The following is a 21,748-nucleotide window of genomic DNA, read 5'->3' on the forward strand; positions in this document are numbered from 1 at the left end:
TATACATATATCTTTAATTTCATGGAGTAGGGCAGAGTGGGCTAGGAGAGATAGGCAACAACACAAGTGTTACCAAGGATCTGGATCTGGCCTTGGTGAGACTGAAAAATCTTTTGGTTGCTCAAGCCAAAGCTCTTGAGACTTGCCTGGGACGGATGAGAACTGGTTTTGGATGCAGCTATAGAGGAGAAACCCCTTCTGCCGCTCTTGCTGGTTACTGACGACATACACACTCACTGAAGCTGGGGGGAACAACTCCTTTTGCAAAGAGCAAAGAGCAGCTTTCACAAGTGGCAGAGGCCCAGGATGGGAACTGGAACTGGCTCAGTCTCTTGTCTGTGCCACACACCTCGTGCAAGTTCAGTCACCAACAAACTTGCACTTTGGTGTTCCTGTCTTTAACCACTACTGTTAAACGAGATGTGCTGCTGCTGCTTCATGATAAGTCAAGATTCCTAAGGAATCGGGGTTTAAGTATTTTCATGTTCTTAGAAACTTGGAAGGAGTTATTATTAATGCAGAAGCTGCTGTAATATGGAGTAGAAGCAATCATCTGGCTTCTCATTCACCAGCAGCGTACAAGACCCAGGGGTCTTTACCTTTTTTCCTGGTGGATTGTCTGCAGCTTAAGATTCACTAGAAGGATGGCCATCTCTTTAATACCAACGTATGATTTTATTTATTTATTTATTTTAAAAATCTCTGTTCTCAAATTTAGATTCCCTCATTTATATTAATAAAAAGGTTGTGGTATTGCATCATGCCAGCTGGTTATTTGAGAAATAATTTGCTCTTATCCGAATTCTGAAATATTCTTGCAGCTCAGCTGGATCGAATTAAATTTTAATTTAAAAAATAATGCATGATGTATTTACTTGAACCAAAACATTGCAAAGCAATGAACTAGCGGATTAAATACAAATTTGGGAAAATAATGCAATATAAATATGCTAGCTAAACAGAATATTTTTGAGAACTAGATTTCTATTAGGATTCTATTTGGATTTTACTTAAAAGCAGTGCTTTTAAATACTTAGGGACTGTAAACTTCTGCTGGTATGTGGCCAAGGCGAGTCTTCTGGAAAGCACACTCAGCCTTAGAAGTAGTAGAAAGTGGAGCAGAAGCAGGCAGGAGCAAGCAAGAAACCACGGTGTTTCCTTGAAATTCACTTCATTCTCCTCCTTTCCCCTTACAAAAATACAGGCTTTTTATAGAATTAGAGTATTATTATCCTGTACTACAGAAAGAACTTTTGGTATCCTTTTAATAAATTAATTTAATGACGGAATAGATCTAGATAAGATATGAATATTTATGCTCAGCAGTTTCTTCCTGGGGGTAATGAGTTTTGACGAATTAAGTAATGGTTAAGGTTTTTAAGTAGTCTTATTTTCAAAAGAACATCTTACCATATAAACATGGTTTCTGTCTTGTTTTGTCACTGATGTCCTTGCCAACCAGATTTCAAAAGCAAAACACAGAAAGATAATTCAATGTCTCTCTGTCTCTCCCTGTCTAGATTATCAGCGTCTGATGACGGTGGCGGAGGGGATCACGACGCTGCTGTTCCCGTTTCAGTGGCAGCACGTGTACGTCCCCATCCTTCCTGCCTCTCTCCTGCATTTTCTGGATGCTCCTGTCCCCTACCTGATGGGGCTGCAGTCCAAGGAGGGAACCGACCGCTCCAAGCTGGAGCTGCCTCAGGAGGTCAGTCTCCACCTTTGGGGTTGCTATCCTGAAACGTGTTATTAATATTTGTGTGAATCCCTGCTGGAAAATGCCATGCCTGGTGTTGGGAGGCTTCTCTGGCACCATGAAGACTGTTTGCCAGCAGGAGTGAGGTAGTGGGGGAAGTCTCTGCGGTCCTCCTCGGTCCGCTTCTGAATTTAATGAGTGCCACTAATTATACTTCTAAATGCTTCTGCTTCTTGTTGGGACAGTGGAAGTTTCTTTGCTTTCCCCTCACTAGGTTTTGTCACCCTGTCAGTGTTGCGCTCCTATCAATAGAGGGCTAAAGAGCATCTCGTTCGGGGATGATCTTTATGAAACTGGATCTCGGCTGCGGTTGCTAGATGGCATAAACCTGTCCCTGTCCCCCCACTGCTGATGAGAAGCATGCCCTGTCCTGCCAGCCTTGTCCCACCCATGGATGAGCCCACGTGTTCCTGGTTAGGTCAAGGCCTGTTACTAGACCAGCATCCTGGCCTCAAACAAGCCAGATTTGCATTAGTGCTGTGACTGTGAACAACTTAAAGGCATACACACACACATGCTTTTAAAATATGGACTCACTCCAATGATTGTCTCTTGGACTGAAGATCTTCTGTCCTCCCATGCAATGGGAAGTGAAAACCTTGCCTGGTCTATCACGTTTTCCAAAGAGGATAAAAAGGAAGGAAAGGTCATCTTCCTAATCTAGGTTTTAAAATCACTGGTGGTAGAGAGTGAAATGGAGACTTTTCTCCTCCAAATTTGACCAAAATGATTAAAACTGCTTTGCATTTAAACCTGACCACAGATCACTCTCCGTACTGCGAAGTCTTTGGGACGTGGGTAGCCTGTCTGTATTTGAGATGGTGAATGGACCCATCTCTTGAGCGTGCCATGCATTTTAACTTGGGTTTCTTCTTAAAATCAGTGGGAACCCTAAGAATAACTGTTTGTATGGCTGTAACACCTCACGACGGTGGCACTGCTGTGCCCTGCTCCATGCAGGGACCTCTCCTGGGGGCAGAGTCCCTAAGGCCTGCAAATAGGTGCTCTTACTGAGAAGGCAGGTGGGAGCAGCAGCAGAGGAGAATATGCAGGAGGGGGAGTTTGTACGTGGAAGAGCAGGAATAAACGCAAGGCAAGCATAATACGGTTTTTAATAAAGGTGTGTTTTAAGTATGAGGTGGAGGTGACTGATTCTTAGCCTTGGTGGCATATAACAGTGCATATCAAGTCTTACCTCATGGGTGAAATGGCCCAATGGCATGAAATTTGCGCTGGTGTGGAAACAAGACTGGTATCTAGCTACGCTTTTCAGTAAAACTGTGCTAATATTATGTAATTACTGTGATTTTTAAAATTATTAGTCATACGCTTTTGGTTAGCAGATTAAGCTGTCATTTTCCTTAAATTAAAATTGTAATGTGACGGGCTTGCCGTATTGCTGGAATAACAAATTAAATATCGCCGGTGAGGGAAGAATAATAGTGGGGTGGGAACCGCCCCCTGTTACGATGTTTAACAAATGAGTGAAAAATATCAGCACAGCATTTACAAATGCCACAGGTCCAGTAACTGTGGGAAAGGGAAAGAAAAAAGGGGTATTGAACAGGGAAGATGTTGAATCTCAAGTTCCTCTAGACAATAAAAAATAGAAAAACATGCAAGCAGTGATGAAGCGCTGTTCGCTTTAGCATTCCTTTATTGTTCAGGCCAGGAGCTAGCTTTTCAAGCTCTTGGTCTAAATATAAACCGTTTGTTTGTTAGAGATAAAAATTCTAACAACTGGCCATCATGCTGTCTTAAGGTTACTAATCTCTCTGCATTAACTTTAATCACCAGATGTTTTTGAAGAGAGAAGTGAGACCAATTCCCCAAGGGTGTTCTGAATCCAAATCTCATTTTTCAAATTTTGTAAATGATATGCAGAGCTGAAATTAAAAAGCCTTTGAAATGAAATATTGATAGATAAGAAGACAGTCCCTGAGCTAAAGAACCGTACCAATGCATACCACAACTCTTTAATAGCTGTATAGTTAAGTAAAGGAAATTGTTTTGTGTGAAGAAATGCTTTTCTTTGTATAGTCCAAATTTATTATGAAAAAGTGATCTGAAGGGACACATCTGCTTTACCAAATGAATCCGAATACCCTCTAAAGTATCTGTGTGAAAGGTGATTAATCTCAAGCACGTCCCTAAAATATCCAATGTATTATAACCACGTTTGCAGTGGAATGTATTGTCCTGCTGAAAATTAACCTTTTCAGAAATGGAGGAAAATAAGTCCTTTCTGTTTACATAATCTGGATATTAGTCTAGAGTGTTTGGTGAGAAGTAAAGAACAGTAGAAGTGCCTTGGAGAAGGTGGAGAAGCTGTGCTAATGGCCAGGTCAGGCTAACAAAGACCTGCTGCTGCTGCTGCCCTGTGGGTTCCTGCATCTCTTGTTCTGCATCTTTATGCCAGGGTAAAAACCCTTCAGAGCTCAGCACCTTGGGAATCTGACCTGGTTTAAGATTTTATTCAGCACACTGCACTCAGACAGAGAATTTCAGATGTAAGCCTCAGTTCAGAAGATCAATTACTGTGTTTCATTCTGCAATTATTCCTGAGGGTGCATTTGCAATGTAATTAATTTTTATATAGGGTTCTTCCCTCCCCCCATTGACGCTTTGCTAGTAAAAGTATCTGCTGGCTAGATTCATGTCCTCACTTAGCTTTAATCTTATGGGCTGAGATCCATCTCCATTCATAGCAAAGCTGTCTAAGAGCACTCTGTTTAAATCTCAGGCAGAGGAATTGCCAAGATTAAAAGCCTCCATGGAAACAGGGGGTAGGGAGGAGCGGGGAAATAGGGCTTGACCTCCCACTGGAGCTATACGCAGACATGATCCCAAAGGATTTGCATGGGTCCCTGTTTTGTAACTTTGCTGGTAGCAGCTTCATCTTTCTTGCTGAACATGTTCCTTGGTAGCACAGCTACAGAGGCTTCTTGCAGTTGGATCCTGGTAAAATAAATGTGTCCTTGAGATGTGGTAATTCGCACAAATAGTATTTACATGGGCTATGAAATGGTGCTGCACATCCTGCTTGCTGGTGTGTCCTTGGCTCATCTGGGAGGGGATAACAAATCTTTGTAGCGGGAAATTTGTGGTCTGCAAGTCCTGGGGGAGCTAGAGAGGGCAGGAGGCTCTATTTTTTCATTAAATAATTGCCATCCGGTTGTCCCTCAGCTTTAATGAAGTCTGAAGTGGCACAGGCTAGGCAACATAGCTAAAGACTCCTGCAGATGTGTGTTCTTACCCTTCTGTCTGGAAGCACCCTAGGAAAACAGGGCTGCTTAGCAGAGGACCCGATTCAGTGCTGAGTGTCTGTTTTGAAACTTTTCTTTGTATTTCAGGCAAACTTGTGCTTTGTAGACATTGATAACCACTTCATTGAACTGCCAGAGGAATTCCCCCAGTTCCCCAACAAGCTGGAGTTTATCCAGGAAATCTCTGAGGTTCTCCTGCAGTTTGGGATCCCACCAGAGGGGAACCTGCACTGCAGTGACAGCGCCACCAAACTTAAGAACCTGGTTCTTAGCGACTTGGTGAACGACAAGAAGAATGGGAACATCCCTGGCAATGCCCTCAACATGTATGAGCTGCTGAAAGGCAACGAGACGATCGCCCGCCTGCAAGCCCTCGCCAAGAGAACGGGCGTGACGATGGAAAAAATGACCATCACGGCTCCCCTCACGGAGAAGGAGAAGGATGGGAAATTGCCGTGTGAGGAGGTGGAGCTGAGGGACTACAAACTGAACGTGCAGCTTCGTGAGGTTTTCGCCAACCGCTTCACGCAGATGTTTGCAGACTACGAGGCTTTTGTCATTCAGGCTGCCCCCGATATGGAGTCGTGGCTGACAAACAGGGAACAAATGCAAAACTTTGACAAAGTAAAGATAGCCATGTATTCATTTTTCCATCTGAAAGTGCATTTGGGAGGGGGGGAGAATAGCTTTATGATGTATATATATATAGCCTAGGTATTCTTCAATCTGCTGTTCTTCATCTGCTGGACTGTGAGATTTGTCCATTTTGATTACACAGGGCAAGATTGCCTGCCAAAGTAAATCAATGAACATCCACTGAGCCGGTCAGAGCCATCCAGGCTTGTACGAACTGAGCTGGCTGGCTTCTGCCCAGCTGATGGGGCTTCTCCTGTGGGTTTGGTGGAAGAGTAGCAATGGGAAGTGACATTCTTCCTTTCTTTCCTTTTTGTTTGCTGAGAGAAGAGATGCACACATGAGACAAAAAAATTAATCTAGTCTTTCTTGTGTCCTAATCTCACGGTAGAGCTTTATGTTAATGGGTAGTGTTGTTCTGCTGAGGGTTATCACATTGTTATGGCAGAAGAATACTGTTATTACTCCACTGTAGTGTGTACACAAGAGTGAAAAGGAAGCCGAGATTAGAAATGGGGAAATAAAGAGACTGTAAGCTAGCAAAAGGAAGGCTAAACGTTGGAAACCTTGCACAGTTTTTATTTCCAAGTGACTCTGCAAAGTAGATATCGCTCTTAGCCATCAACTTTTTCAGATGCAAGTCTTTCTCTAAGGAGAGTGTGAGAGGGATAAACAGCCAGGAACAGGCTAAATATTGATCTGAGTCAGTTTTTGATCAAAAAAAAATGCTGTCATGCCTTTTATTGGTCTTGTTTGTATTCAGGCGTTGAAGAGAGCAACATTCAAAAGGGGGGGGTTGTTCAGGCAATCTCTGCTACTACTGCTACAATAAAATGGTCTGTTAAGGTCAGGGTTTTCAAAACTCAGTTGGAGACTTAGGCATACACTCAGTTTTAATTGGAAATTCATGATTAATTGCCCTGCATAACTTCACAAAAGAGCATTAGCTGAAGAGCACTGTACACCCCTTGATGTGTATGACATCTTAGTAAGTGATCTGGTCCCAAGCAGGGATGCGCAGACCAGAAGCCCCAGTTGGGCACATGTGGTGGTGGTCTGCCTTGGGTTGCACAGGGCTCGTTCCTGCAGGTGGTAGCTGCTAGGCTGCTTTGAAAAAGCTGGTAGCAGGGGTACTATTTCAGTAATTCCATATTCCCTTTACTCTAGCTGTCACAAAGCCTCCCTGACTACTTATTTCTCACAGCTGTGACCCAAGAGGTGACCCTCAAACCAAAGCTCTTTGTAGATGGACTCGCATCTCTCTGGGAGGTGTTTATGTGGTGGGGAAGCCTTGTCTAAGCCTTCTCGATGGCTGCTGGATTGGTTCTCTGCCGCAGGACAGCTCGTCATGTTGAAGCTGGGTGAGAACGTGGCACTAACGAACTATTCTGCATTTCAGGCTTCTTTCCTTTCGGACCAACCTGAGCCTTACCTCCCATTCCTTTCACACTTCATCGAAACACAGATGTTTGCAACCTTCATAGACAATAAGATAATCTCCCAGTGGGAAGAGAAGGACCCTTTTCTGCGAGTTTTTGACTCCCGAATTGAGAAAATAAGGCTATATAACGTAAGGGCTCCTGCACTGCGGACATCCAACTATCAGAAATGCAGCACTTTGAAAGAAGCAGGTATGTTCAGATGAACTAGTAAAATATTCAAAAGTACAATGTCAGCCACAAAGAAATATAGGTCCTTACTCATTTGAGCACTGCAGCCAATGAGGAAGCCCTAGAGCTACTTGAGGAGGATTTAGCTGTGTCCTTATTTTCCCTAGGCAAAAACTTCAGCTTGCTTTTAAATGCTAAAAACAGCAGGAGCCTTTACCTGCCCTTTGAGCTCTCCTCAGCTGGTGCCTTTAATAAACACAAACCAAACCATATAGCTCGGTTCGCCATTTCTCATTTCAGGCAGCTCTTGGTCCATTTCCAGAAAAGCTTTCCTTCACTGTGATGGTGGGACCAGTGCCAGCCACACCAAGGAGCTGAGCCCTGGTGTCTGCTCCACTGGCCTCATCTCCCCCTTGCCATAAAAAGACCTTTTTTTGCCTTACACCATTTGGTTAGAGCAGTGGGGGATGCTGGGGACCTACTCCTGTGTGGCATATTTAGTAGATCCAGCAATAAATGCTCAGTGTTAATGAGCAATACACTGTGTACTGAAGATTTGGACTTACGATCGCAGGATGCATTTTCAAGTTATACTTGAGTTTCTTACTGTGCAAGTATTTATTTCATTTCCAAGTAATACAGGGAAATTATACTCTTAAATTTGTTGGGACACATATTAAAGAATAGGGGCAAACACATTTATATCTTTTGAAGGGGTGTGGGGGGTGTATGTGTTTGTTGAATTCCTTCAGAGCATTTTACTTGTTACAAGTGTGGCAGAAATAGAAATCCTATGTCTGCTTAACTTTTTCTATTTAAAACCAATTCTAATTTGCAGGTCGACTGTCTATTCAGCGTCTCATTTTGGTAGATATTGTGGCACCGGAACCTCATTTTCTGTCTTGTGAAAAGCAGCAAACTGATAGTAATACCAAATTTCCTTCGTACTTACTATTCACAATATATTTGACCCTAGCACCGATCCAGCACCTGTTTGTTTAACCTTCTATTTTCAGAACCCTTCAACCCCCCTGATGCCACACTACCCAGTCCTTTTCTCCAAATAAAACCATAGGAAGGGATTTTTTATTTTTTTTAGGGGGGGGTGATGGGGGGGAAAGTTGCCGAGTTGCTAATGATAATGTATGTAAATCTTATGACAGTTTCTTTCCTATCACAGTTTTATAAAATAGGAAACGAGTTCTGTGTTGTTCTTGACAAATCGAAAATGGATTTAGCTTCCATGTTTTGCATATTTATTTGCTAGCTGTGATATGCTGAAAAGAATGGGCCTGCCTATTAATGGATGGGCTATATAGTTGAATATTAAAGCTGCTAATTGAATGCTGATTCCCCCATACACCCCCCTTTCCCCTCTCCTTCACAGTGCATCTGACTCAGTGTTGAGAGGGTGACAGGTTTTATTTTCATCCTGCTTGAGATTTGAGATGAAATCCTCACATCTTTGAGGCAAACGACTGAACCGCATTAGTCTCAGCGGAGCCGAAATTCCTGGGGAGCCCTCTCGGGTCTTGCTGTGGCCTCCCCTGTTTCCAAGCACCTGTTCATCTTCTTGATGCTGCTCAGGCCTTGCTACAGTTAGCTTTGTTTTTTTGAAGGCCTGTCATCCAGTAATGGTATATCTAATTTCAGGAGGAATTATAGGTGCCAGATGTTTGCAAAACTTGGATATCACCCCCCAGTGCATCCGCCCAGGGAGACGTGTCTGGGGCAAAGTGAGGAAAGGGACCTGGGAGTCCTGGTGGACAACAGGATGACCATGAGCCAGCAATGTGCCCTGGTGGCCAAGAAGGCCAATGGCATCCTGGGGTGCATCAAGAAGAGTGTGGCCAGCAGGTCGAGGGAGGTCATCCTCCCCCTCTACTCTGCCCTGGTGAGGCCGCATCTAGAGTACCATGTCCAGTTCTGGGCTCCCCAGTTCAAGAAAGACAGGGATCTGCTGGAGAGGGTCCAGCAAAGGGCTACAAAGATGATTAGGGGATCGGAACATATCTCCTATGAGGAAAGACTGAGGGACTTGGGTCTTTTTAGTCTAGAGAAAGGAAGACTGAGGGGGGATCTTATTAATGCTTATAAATACTTAAAGGGTGAGTGCCAGGGGGATGGGAACAGTCTTTTTTTCAGTGGCGCCCAGTGATTGGACAAGAAGTAATGTGCACAAGCTTGAACATAGGAAGTTCCATCTTAACATGAGGAGGAACTTCTTTACTTTGAGGGTGGCAGAGCACTGGAACAGGCTGCCCAGAGAGGCTGCGGAGTCTCCCACTCTGGAGACATTCAAAACCTGCCTGGATGCCATCCTGTGCAACCTGCTGTAGGTGACCCTGCTCTGGCGGGGGGGTTGGACTAGATGATCTCCAGAGGTCCCTTGCAACCCTGACCATTCTGTGATTCTGTGAGGTACCCAACCCCACAGAGAGTTGCAGATGGCCTCAGAGGTCTCTGTCCTGCCAAAGGAGTGTTAAAGCCAAACACCAAATTACAGGGAAAGATTACACTGCTCTTGTCAATTCATAACCCATCTGATAGGTTCCCGTAAAGACCTGCTTGCTTTACAGCTAACTTGCTTGTGCCAATGCTAGTTGTGTTGGGTGAAGAAACTAAAAGCAAAATAGCAAACTAACAGCCCAGATGCTTCCTTGCTTCTGTAAGTGACAGATTTCTGGGTCTAAAGCCACTCTTTAACTTCTGAGAGCATTTTCAGGGATTGGAGCATGACCACTTCTGTTGTCATAGCATGTGTCTTCAGGTGGTTCAGTAATATGGTTGTTCACCTGTGACTGTAACTTGCAGCCCAGTCCATTGAGCAGCGGCTGATGAAGATCGATCACACAGCCATCCACCCGCACTTACTTGATATGAAGATTGGCCAAGGGAAATATGAACAAGGATTTTTCCCGAAGTTGCAATCAGATGTCTTGGCAACAGGACCCACCAATAACAAGTAAGTACAGGTTTTGTTTTCTGGCTTTGAAAGCAGGTTTCTCCTATAAAAGATTCACACCATTGGACAGAAGTCCTAATTTTGGATGTCTTCTGACCAGCCTAATGAACCCTAGCAACTTGTTCCATTTCTGGTTTGTCTGGACTGCGATTTTTGAAGTTATACCCATGGTTTGGGTTATGTTAGAAAGCGTTACCTCAGGTTTTGTGAAGATTCCTCAGTACTGGTTTCTGTTGAGTGGCAAGTACCATGTCTTCTCATACATATTTTTAGTTTTATCATTGCTGTAGTAAATTCAAAATTAATTTCTTTGCTATTTTGTACTCAATAGGGTAATTTGGAAACCCAAGCCAAAATTCAGATTCTGAAAGAAGTTTTGTTATTGAAACCGCCACACCATTGTGCAGAATGAAATTAATGCCCACTCTGTTCCTCTATTTTTTTTTTTTAGCTGTTATTACATGACCCAAAGATTTTTATAGCTCTCTTTCAGTTTCCATGTTGGAATAAACCTGGAAGAATAATAGGGGGGAAAGTATGTGGTTCTGCACCTGGGTTTCTCTTCTGAGTCTGATAACATTCTCTAGTGCACTTTCATATGAAGGTACCTATGGCTGTGGAACTGAGCATGTTTTTCATAGTTAATTTACCTAAAGGAAAATGAGAACCTGGGGTACACATACACTTTACATTTATACAGTTCTAATGTAAAGTAAGTGCTGTAAGTTACTTTTTTGTTTAATTTCTTCCCTCAAAGGGGGCTTTCTTCCCCTTCAAAAACAGAAGATTTGCGCATCAATGATTACTACTTCATGAAATTATTAGCCCAAGCACAGATAAATCTGAGAGCTTCAAAAGCTACAATTGTCCAAATGTTTAAGCTAGCACTTGTTTTAGACGTGTGTATCACATACCCTGCTCTGAGCTCCTGTATGAAGTGCCCACTCAATTCTGTTTATACACCTTTTGTGCACCCCAGTGCTACCTAATCCCTTTGTTATAACCTACTAGGAATAAGACTTGCAAATGATAAAATAAGATATCCTTAAGCATTGAATGTTTAAAGAACTGCAATTCTTTAAAAGAATTTAAAAAAAAAAAAAACAAAAAAAAAACCAAAACAAACAAACAAGCACAAAACAAACCAACAAAAAGGAGGAATGCGTATTTCAAAGTTCCTTTGTTTGCAGTCTTCTTGCAAACCAAGACAAAAGTTTGCAGGTGATGCTCCCTTGAGGAATGGAGGATTTCTTCATCTTGTGGGGTGCTGTGTTTAGCAGTCTGCCTCTTGTCCTTATGGTGGGTTTCAGTTTAAGAGTGTGAGCTTTCCCAGCCTGCTCAAAGTTGCTTATATCTTCTGGCTCTGTTGCAGAATCTTGGTGAATCTATGAATAAACATCAAATTAAAAATAGTTTTCCTTCTGCCTTTTGAGATGCTTCTATGAGATTGGTACATATTCTAAAATATGACTTTAACTCCTTGAGTGATAATTTTGACTTAGATACTGGCTCTGGTCTTCAAATTGCAGCATGTTTTAGAGTTTGTAAGTACCAAAATCCCATTACTTAGCGCAAAGCAGTGTCAAAGTGACAAATGTTTGGAATTCCTCCAGTTGTATATTGCCAAAAAGGTTTGTAATTGGAAAATCTCAAGACCATCTGTTTATATCTTTCTGCTTCCTGGCTTTTTATGTGAGCAGCTGAGTGGACTCTCTTTCTCTCTCATTTAAGACATGAAATTCTGCTGAATTTACACCCACGTGTAAAACAGATAGTCTTTTCATGCTCTCTGCAAATACAGCATAATTCGTTTGACCACAAAATCAAGTATACCCTTCCATTAATTTAAATTTCCCAGTGTATGCTTCTTGGAGATATGTTATACTTGCATATAGAACTGGGCCTTTGCTTATGGGGATGGGGGAAGAGAACATTTTGGCTCCATTCCCCATCACGTCAGATGCAGCTATTGTTTGTTCATAAAGCTAATGCAAAGGATATTGCTATGTAGGTGAGAATTATTTTTGCAAACCTCAGCTTTACATAGCAAATTGTGTCTCGAATGTTGTAGATAAGTGTACTTGCAGCGAAAAAAATCATTTCCATGCTCCAGTTGATTGTTGTTGGGCAGTAGCAAATAAACTAATTCAAAGCTGTTTTAATGAAAACCTGTCCTCACTGACCAGCAATCAGATTTTTATTGCTTCCCTTTCTGGACAGATAAAATAACAAACATATGACGAGAGGAGCTTATAACGTTATCTGTCTATCTATTTGTTTAGTCCTACATCCTATATGTGATCCTAGAAAACCACGTTGCCCAGACAGGCAGAAATTGTGTTTGGGAAAGGAGGTGTCTGGCTCTTGCTTGCTGGGCATGGAGAGCAGGGCTTGGGGACAGCGGGGGGCTGACAGTCATACTGGATCACTTCCACCTAAACGCAGCTGGAAAGAAATGCTGATCACATTACCATGTGTAAGTGTTAAAACACCAAAGTCTGTCATAGAAGCGACGTCTAATAATGTTTCGTCTGTCAGCCCGTGGCTGTGCTTGGCAGCATGTTTTGCCCCACTTCTGTCACTCTGCTGCCCTCCTCCCGCTTCCCTCCAAGGTGTCCTCTAAAAGACTGGACAAGGGGGTGAACCCGTGCTCCTCTGGCCCCAGCCAGGGTCACGCTGCTGGCTGCTCATCTGCTTGGTCATTTGTGGGTTGGGAGAGCCTCCTTTTGCATTTGCTCCTATTCCGGCCAGACTTCAGGTACATGGCTGGTGTCATTAGGGCTTGTCTTTACCTCTTCCCTCGTGGTGGTAAGGAAACGTTGACTTCTTCAGCTGTGCAAGAATGTCGCTCAAAATAACTCCAAACTGCATTTTAGTGAAAAGAAATTAAAAGTTTAAAAACAAACAGATGAGAAAAACAAACCAAAAAAAAACCCACCCCAAACCCCCACCTCCATAAAAGTGGACAATAGGCTCTCAGGTATACAGTTTCCCTAATCATCTTTTTGAGCAAAACTGCGAGAACATGGAAAGACATTAACTGCAGAATATGCAGATCTAAACTTAAGCAAAAGATGATAACTACTGTATCCAAATTTTTCTAGACATTAAAAGAAACATTGTTTTTCTGTAAAGAAAAGAGCAATTCATCCTAGCTAACAGCAATTAAAAAACCCAAATCAACGGAACAAAAAAATCCCCCCCAGTTCTGTCCTGTTTCCCATCAGTCAGCAACGTCCCACTTGAGGGACTCCCTCTGCACTCGCCGCCTTCCATACATCCCCCACGTCATGGGAAAACCTTCTGAATCTACAGAGAGCAGCTGCAACTTCCTCTGGGTACAAAAGTGGCCCGTCCTCGCTGCTCTAACCTTGTAAAGCAGTGGCTTCTGCAGAAGTCCTCCTAGAAGGCGTCCCAGGAGAAAACAGGCTGCAGTCCCTTAGGCAGTTTGTCTATTTATCTAGAAATGAGCAGCAGTTTCCAGAGTCTTCCTTCCCTTACTTCAAACCCCAGCACTACGTAGTGGTTTCTGCATGTTCCCTTCTTCTGTCCCCGCAAGTGTTTTCTGCCAGGCTTTTAAAATTGTAGCTGGGACTCCACTGGCTGATGCATCTGTGATGATCCAGGAAAGGAATTTGAATGACAAAAAGCCCAAGCTACATAAACACTTCATGGTTTTTGATTAGCTAATTGTTAAACTAGGGTGAATATGCTTACAGTGCAAAATTAAAACAATGAAGCAAGCTGTGTTTTCAATCTAATTGATTACCTTGTAACTTAATTTGTACTAAGAAGCTTGATAAATGAGATTAAATGTTGCAGAGGAAAACACTGATTGCACACCGAGCATGGGAATATATTTGCATTCTGGCAGTTTGTAGTGAATGCCCACAAAGAACAACTGAACTGATAATTTTTTTTCTTTTGGTTTTCAGAGGAAAGTTTCGCTTTGTTACAGATTTACAAAATGCTTTAATTTCCTCTCTCTTTGTTTAGCCCTGTTTTTCCCACCTTCTTTACCTGAGCCCTGCTTTCCTCCTTGCTTCCTTCCCTGCCCAGCCTGTTTCCTCTTTCCTGCCCTGGCCACTTCTCTCTCCTGAGCCCTCTCACTTGTATCTCAGCTTCCTGTGAGCTTCGTGCTTTTGTCTGTCCTCCCTGTCCTACCTGACGTGCGGTGATCCCCAAAGGAGGGCACAGTCCAAGTCTCCAAGCTGTACTTGGCCTCCTAGCCTCAGGCTTTAGCTAAGTGTTGTGTTGCTCTTACTTTTGGGATCTGCTTCGTGGGTATTTGTTTGCTTTCTCCAGGCATTTGTTGCTTTGCTGTGTTTTGCTGACCTCACCACTGTGTCAGTATTTATTTGTAAAAATTATGCATTAGGAGCGTGCAGAACTGGTTCCTTTTTGTGCTCCAGTTTATGGCACGATTTGTGTGAGCACTGTCCTGTGGCCTCTGTTGCCAACCCCCCTTCAGGCTGTGAACTGCCCAGGGTTTATCTGCCTGGTGCTCTGGTTCTTCTCATTTTTAGACAGAGCTACTGTTTGCTTATTCACTGGCATTAACATCAGGTAATGTTTTTAAAGAAAATAGGAGGGAGAGAGAGATAATGCAAAGTGGTTACTGAACTCAGTATGATGATAGAATTCATTCTGGTTTTAGCTAAATTATGTTTTGTCTGGGACATTGTCTGTCTCTTGTACTGAGTGCTTCATATTATATGGGCTTTTTCTACCTCCCTGTCTGTTGGGTACTATTTTAAGGCTGGCTGTCTTCAATTAAGCTTTTTTTTTTTTTAAATCAAACCAAACAATTGCATTTTCAAGTAGTATAGAGTAGCATCTCTGCAGTGCATCTAAATGAGTGAGAAATGAGTCAGCAATGAGCTGTCCACACACAACGCTGATGTTAAACTTATCAAGTAGTAAAAGCTCACCTTTTACACATGAAAATCTGAAAGAAGCAGTTACTATACATTAGGTAACTTAATATAGCAAACCACTGACGGGTGCAATGAAAATATTCACCACTTCTGTTCAAATACATTCATTCTCAGGAATAAAGTGTGACTGACAAGCTTTGCTTAAAAGTGGTTTCTAAAATAGGAACTATGTGCTATGGGAACTTGGAACTTGGTGGGCAGGTCTGCTGGGTACTGATCCTCCGCTCAACTGGTGTAAGGTGGCAAAAGGGCAATTAACTTTTTCAGTTCATATATCATTTTAAAATAGCTGTGCAGAATTAAAGTTCACAGGGAACTATTCTGTTTCACAGGAATCTAGTCTATTTACTCTCCCCTGAACAGCGTTACTGTCTCAAGGGAGTTTGCAAATTAAATACCACTTAAGGTAGTGGTTCGTCAGGGCTTAAGGGGTGATGCTGCAAATCGCTAACCGCTGTTCCTTGCAGAGGATGGTGGTTGTGGGTACCACCCTTTTAAATCACTTCATTTCATATAATGTGGTGAGACAGCCTGTCAGTGCAAGATGGAGCTCTGCAAGGCGTTTTGCTCATCTTTGTCCACCTGATCAGCAGTTCAAAAGCTTTCCTGTTCAGCCCAACAGCAGAGGTGCAAAAGGCGCATTGGTCTCTATTTGAGCCTTTGTCCTCCTTACCGTGGAGCAGTGTCTGCAGAGCAGATTCACAGTGCAGAACCTCTCCCCTGTCAGCCCATCTGTGATCAGGTGGAGTTTGGTTTCCACCTTCGTTTTAATTTGTTCGGTCTGATGTGTATTCGACTTGGAATCTCTGTGTCAAACTACTCCTGAGCACGTTACATGTGCAGTCTGTGTGTATTTAATGCGTGCAGGCTGTGTGCACGCAGTAGGAGGATTTGGCGGAGGGTGTGATACAGCTGTGTGTTAATTTGTGAATACAGAAGTGCAGTCACATAACTCCTCTGATGGAAGTTTATGGGTAAAAGAGGTGGTGTTATGATTTGCAGACGTCAATAGCAGTCTGCCTCAGGGAGATGGTCTATATGAGGAGATTTAGATTCTGTCCTATAGGCAAGTGTATTTGTCTCCTTCCTTCTCTCTGTTATGACTGTAAATAGATTGTAAATTATGATAGTGATTTTCATGGTGATGGCAATGTTGGTTAAATCCATCTGTGAATGAAGTTCTGTAGCAGCATGTTGCATGTATTTCAGTATATATCCTGCCTGTTTACACCCGTGTCCCGTTTGGGTAGACATCATTTCTTCATTTCTCCGTGGAGCTTTCAAAAGGGAGGGAGAGGGGGCTAAGGCAGGGGGAGAGAGATAGAGGTACACATGGTTGCAGTACAACATGGCCAGTCCCTGGTGTGAGGCTGCTGTTCTGCAAGAATGGTTTCTGACAGTTCAGCTTTGATGCTGACTACGTTACCAGTTTTATTACAGAAATTAGGCATCATCTTTTTTTTTAGCATCATCTTTTCCAGGTGTCACCTCTACATTTCCTCCAACCTCTGCAAACCTATTCCCATGCTTGTTGGGTCTAATTTGATATTAAGCAATACCGTCTTTACTGTCTTCATGTTAAAAGGGTCTTACTTGGAGGTGTCTTCATTGCATTTCTCTGTATTGAACAGAGAACACTCTTCCCTGGTCCCTCCTCTGAAATATCACTGTTTTTTTCAGTCCCTGGAGGCGAAGAGCATTCATCTTTGGACATGGGAGTGAGATATGGGCAGACTACCGAAACGAGCCTTTTCTCCCTTCTCCATGTGGGCAGCTTGCCCCTGGGCTCTTCACATCGCAGCGCCCAAGCTGCGGCGGCTTCATCCCCAGAGACTTGGTGCTTGTAGCAATGCCTCTGCTGTGAGGAATAAACAAAATAAGCCAGTATGCCATGCTCACATCTCTACGGCCAAAAAATAAAGGGGGGGCAAAGCCTTTTTTGGGTCAGGAAGTACCGAGGCAGCATCTAGGCTGGGCAGCAGCGCTGTGTGTGCTCCTGTTGTCCCAAATCTGGGTTCTTCACCCGGTGTGCAAGCCAATAACATGCAGAGAGAGGTATTTCCAAGTTTATTCCATTAATGCGCAGAAATGGGGTGCTGGACCCAAAACAGGAGCACATCTTAATTTCAAAAATCTCCACTTTTATACATTGATTATTACATATTCAAACAATTAATACATAATCATTGTTATTCTCTTTAATGATTCATTGAGATTTCTTCGCTTCCTCTGTAAATTAGTGCACAGACTCTGTCATCTTCTTCCATTGTTCTCTTTTGAGTAAGTGGTATCATTTGGGTAGGTGGTCAGTGAGTCAGTGGTGGCCGAAATGACTTTTTACCTACTTCTCCCCTGATCTTGGCAGTTCCAAGTGGTTTTCTCGGTTTCCTGACCAGGCCTACAGTTCACCACTCTCTTGACAGGAATACCCTGCTTTATCAGCAATGCAACATTGTCTGGTGGTTAGTTCTTTAATTGAATCATAGATAAATCATGTCTAGTTACCATTTCTCTATTTTAATATTAGGTAAATAACTAAATAGGGTTGGGGCGGTATAGAGGACTTGAGCAGCAGCAGCAGGTTTCCTTGGTTGCTTCAATTGCATTTTATATTCAATTTTCCTAGTTAATGTCAATTTTACTACAATGCTCCCAGGTGCCAGGAGGCTCAGGGCTCGTCCCCCCGAGGCAGGGAATAGCCCAGGAGGGCTTCATCTCCTCTGGCATCTGCTCCACAAGGACACGGGTGGTGGTGGTTTAGCTGAAAAGCCCACGAGTAAGGGCTGAAACAAGCAGGCGTCTGCCCGCGTGAGTACAGCTTTCCTCACTGCTTCGGCTGTGCCAGGGCTGAGGTGTGAATTGGGCAGGGCCAGGAGAGGCATCTGCGTGGGATTTCGGCAACCCAAGAGGAAATGTTGTGGCCACTGGGGAGGGCTTTTAACCCCCTCTTAGAATCACTTCGAGTGACTGAAGGGAGAGGAGTAATTTGAAATGTGATCTCTGCTGTTGGGCGGCGGGTGGGGTGGGTTATTGCAATACTGAAGTGCTATTTTGGGAAAATTCTAAGCTTTAAAAGATTTAGCCGCTTAATCCTGCTTATCTGCTGTTAGATCTTCACAAAATCTCCTGGAGAGATTCAGAGCAGCGTCCAAAAGCACTGGCTTCACCCAGTGCCCCAGCAGCTCCTCTTCCTTATCTGGGAAGAAGGCTGGGAAAGAGGGAGCGTGCAGCGCCCTGCAGGTGTAATTGCTCCAGCTGATGAGCAGCAGCCTTTTTTTTTTTTTTTCATAAACAACCAATGATCATTACATTTGTATGCTGAAAACGTTCAAACAGTTCTGATTAATAATCTGGAGAATGATCTGTGCCTTCTCCCAGGTGGAGTACAGGGTTGGAATTAACTGAAAATGGTTTAATGATGGTGTATTACTTTTAATTATTCTGTGGCTTTCATTCTGCCTTCACCTTTGGTGAAACATGTTCCCGCAAAGGATGCTTGTAGCAATTCTTAAATCTTCCAGTAACTGCAGAAATGCAGGTGGAGAGGAATTAAAGCTTTGTCTAGAAATCAGAAAATATCATATAAATTGGAGCAGAAAAATATGATACAGATAACAGTTGATCTGAAACTTAATTTTCCAATGTATCATTGGCGTTCTGTCACGTGAAATCTAAGCATTGGTACTAACCTGCAATATTTGGAAGGTCTCCAGAGCCAGGTAACTAAAGTCACTTTTATATCTGCTATCCTCTGTTCGAGGGGGTGGTTTTTTCTGCTGCATTTCTACTTATTGAGATTATTGAAATGTAAGGTTTTATTTCCACCCTCTCAGTCATCTAATGAGGCGTTGGATGTTGCTTCTGGGGGGGGGGCGGGGGGGGGAAGTGGTGACTTATTAAACTCACAGGCTGTATATTTTTAAGACTTCTCAGGAGGTGCAAAGACACTGATGTCAGTAATGTATTCCTCTGAGAAGGTATCAGTGTTTGCTGTGCAGACACCTATTGGGCTGTTTTGTTTAGTTACTAGAGTCTTGAGGCTACATTGCTTTAAAAATAAATTTCTTGTGATATGGGACGGCGAGGTGCTGAACATAACTGCATGTAGACCCAGCTGTTTATTTCTTCCTTTGTACTTGTTTTCTTGACGCTATTTGGGAGGTAGGAAGGGACTTCAATTTGACCATAAAAACTACAGTTCCTGTGACTTTTTTTTCCCTTTTTATCTCTGCGGTTAGCCAAAATTTGGTCTTCGGTTGCCTCACTAGAGGAATTGGTGGAGATAGGTACACGTATGCAAAGTCTTCCTCCCTGGAAACAGAAGGGTTCGGTTACCAGGAGTGACATCCCTGCACTTCTCTTGGGTCAGGTTGCCCTCCCTGTGCATCCCCAACAGCTTGCTTGACATGTCAGGACCAAAGTCCAGCTCTGTGCAAGGCTTTCCTCCTCCAGGCATGTGTCTGCCTACATGTCACCAGCTGAAACTCCTTGCCCAAACAGTTCAGATCCCAGATCCTGTTTCTATATGCTCCTGTTTGGGGTGCACACAGAAATAGATGGGTTTGGGATCTGGAAACTGCTGTCCTCTCTAATACCACCTGTGTGGAGAGGCTCACCAAACACACACTTCTGTCTTTGATGTGGGCATCTCTAGGTTTCCCTCTGTATAGATCTATCAAAGGCAGAGAACCCAAATCCCCAGGTGCTCTGCCTGTTGATCACAGCTCCTGTAGAAAAAGTCACCTCCCAGCAGTTGTTCTGGCATGGACACTTCAGTCTGGAGTAGAGGGGCCAGGATGGAGACGGGTTTTGGAGGGTCCCTTTTGACTCAAGTACTGAGGTTGGGAAGTGTGGGATGTTGTTTTCTTGGTGTTTTTTTTTTTTTTTTCTTTTTCTTTCCTTTTTATTTTTCCTTCCAGATTTAGGTTATCCCTTCAAATTCTGCTAGGCAGTTTCTTCCCATAGGTAGAGCCTTACTCATACATCCCACCGGAGCTGGAGCACTGCCCTGGGCAGGCTTTGTGTTCTGCTTCGCCTTGGTTTTGCTCCTTAACTTCTGAGTGCAGGAGAGAGGCAGAACAGATGACTCCATGGAGGAACTGAAAGGCTAGACATAAAGGCTTTTTTTTTTTACTGTATGTGAAAGAGATTTTTAATTTTAATAAACACAACCACAGTAATTAAGTAATATCATTCTGAAGGTGTAGCCTTCATGTGCATCAAGGTACTTATTTTTAATGCTTGATAGATTGCTTCATACAGTGTTATTTCAGCTCTCTTTTATAAATAATGTATTAACTTACTCTCTGCACAGTTGAGCACTTTTGTTTTCAAGGTTTTGACAGAAGGCTATGGTATTATTAGAAACCTTACAACCAGACTAGAAATTCCTCAGGACAGAGTTATCTTGTTTTGCATTTTGTTATAGTATCTGGCATAAAGGAGTTCGGACACTTGGGAGCTTTAAGGTTGCTCAGTTTTAAAGCTGGTTACCAAGCGGCTGCTTTCAGGCAACAGCTTCAGATGAGGAAAAAAAAAAAAATCAACTGGACATGTACGAACATGTCGCAAAAAATACAGGCTTTCGATGGTATTTAGAAACCCGATACAAAAAAAGATATGGTGAAGATAGCAACATGATTAATCCCAGGAAGTCAATATTGTTTATAACCTTTAGACATAGGTGCCCCCAGTATCACAGTAGTTACTATTGCAATGACGAGGTTCTCTGAAATAATTCCTGGAAGTACCACAGAAAGTGGAAAAAGGAGAAGTACCACCTCACACAAAAGAGGAAAATTTTAGAAGTTCTTACTTAAAATACATCATTGTATTTTATTTGTTCATACAGGCACCGTTTTTACCAAACTTTGGCAAATGCAGCAAAAACGGTGTTGTTGGGTAACCAAGTACAACAATTTTCCTGGCGGTGGCATCAGTGATCTGCATTTTGGGTAACGAACTGTCACTGGAGACCCCGGCAGGCAGCGACCACGTTTCCATCAGGGCTTTCATCCCTTGGGTGCACGGTGGCCTGTCACCCACCAGGCGCTTTCCCACGGGGAGGTCAGGCACCAGCAACATCCCAGTCTGTGCTTGCGCTTCTCCCGCTGCAGACCTGTCGGCTGTCTTCTGGCTCCCAACCCAGCCTTTCCCTCCCAGTATTTCCCACTCACGTGTATCTTCCCTCTCTCTGACTTTCCAGCCGCTGGGCCAGTCGCAGCACGACCACGCAGCGGAGGAAAGACCGCCTGCGGCAGCACTCGGAGCACATCGGGCTGGACAACGATTTGAGGGAGGTAGGTGGCATCATCTGAGGACGGCACGAGCTTCTGATCCAGTAGATGCGATTTAGACAAAGGATGCGTTGTTACCTCAGGCAGTTTGGTTGCTACCGTAGGGTTTGCGTGCGTCTCTGCAGCCATTTCATTTAGACGCTGCTCGTGACAGATGCCTGTATATGTTGTATGACTTCAAAGCACTCAACAGAAATAAAATGCTATTATTATTTTGGAATAAGATAGCCCCTTTGTTATCAAGAAAAGGGCTTATTTGCTGATACAGACCCCAGTCATGCAGAG

The 21,748-nt window shown here is 43.3% G+C and overlaps 1 protein-coding gene across 4 annotated transcripts in view; it reads left to right on the forward strand.

Annotated features, from left to right (window-relative positions):
- Nucleotides 1-21,748, forward strand: part of DENND5B (DENN domain containing 5B) — a gene marked incomplete at its 5' end in the record, with an annotated part of 116,814 nt that overhangs the window by 73,455 nt on the left and 21,611 nt on the right. For 3 of the 4 annotated variants that reach the window (XM_082481220.1, XM_082481221.1, XM_082481222.1), the window contains 5 exons: nt 1,521-1,708; nt 5,110-5,646; nt 7,055-7,286; nt 10,080-10,230; nt 21,373-21,466. In XM_082481220.1, coding sequence (XP_082337346.1) covers nt 1,521-1,708; nt 5,110-5,646; nt 7,055-7,286; nt 10,080-10,230; nt 21,373-21,466 — 1,202 coding nt within the window. Of the gene's footprint in view, nt 1-1,520; nt 1,709-5,109; nt 5,647-7,054; nt 7,287-8,103; nt 8,191-10,079; nt 10,231-21,372; nt 21,467-21,748 lie in introns of all 4 variants that reach the window. The other variant, XM_082481219.1, reaches the window with a different exon arrangement.

This window comes from Vanellus vanellus (assembly GCF_965231255.1).
Source record: "Vanellus vanellus genome assembly, chromosome: 1".
In the NCBI taxonomy this organism is placed as follows: Eukaryota; Metazoa; Chordata; class Aves; order Charadriiformes; family Charadriidae; genus Vanellus; species Vanellus vanellus.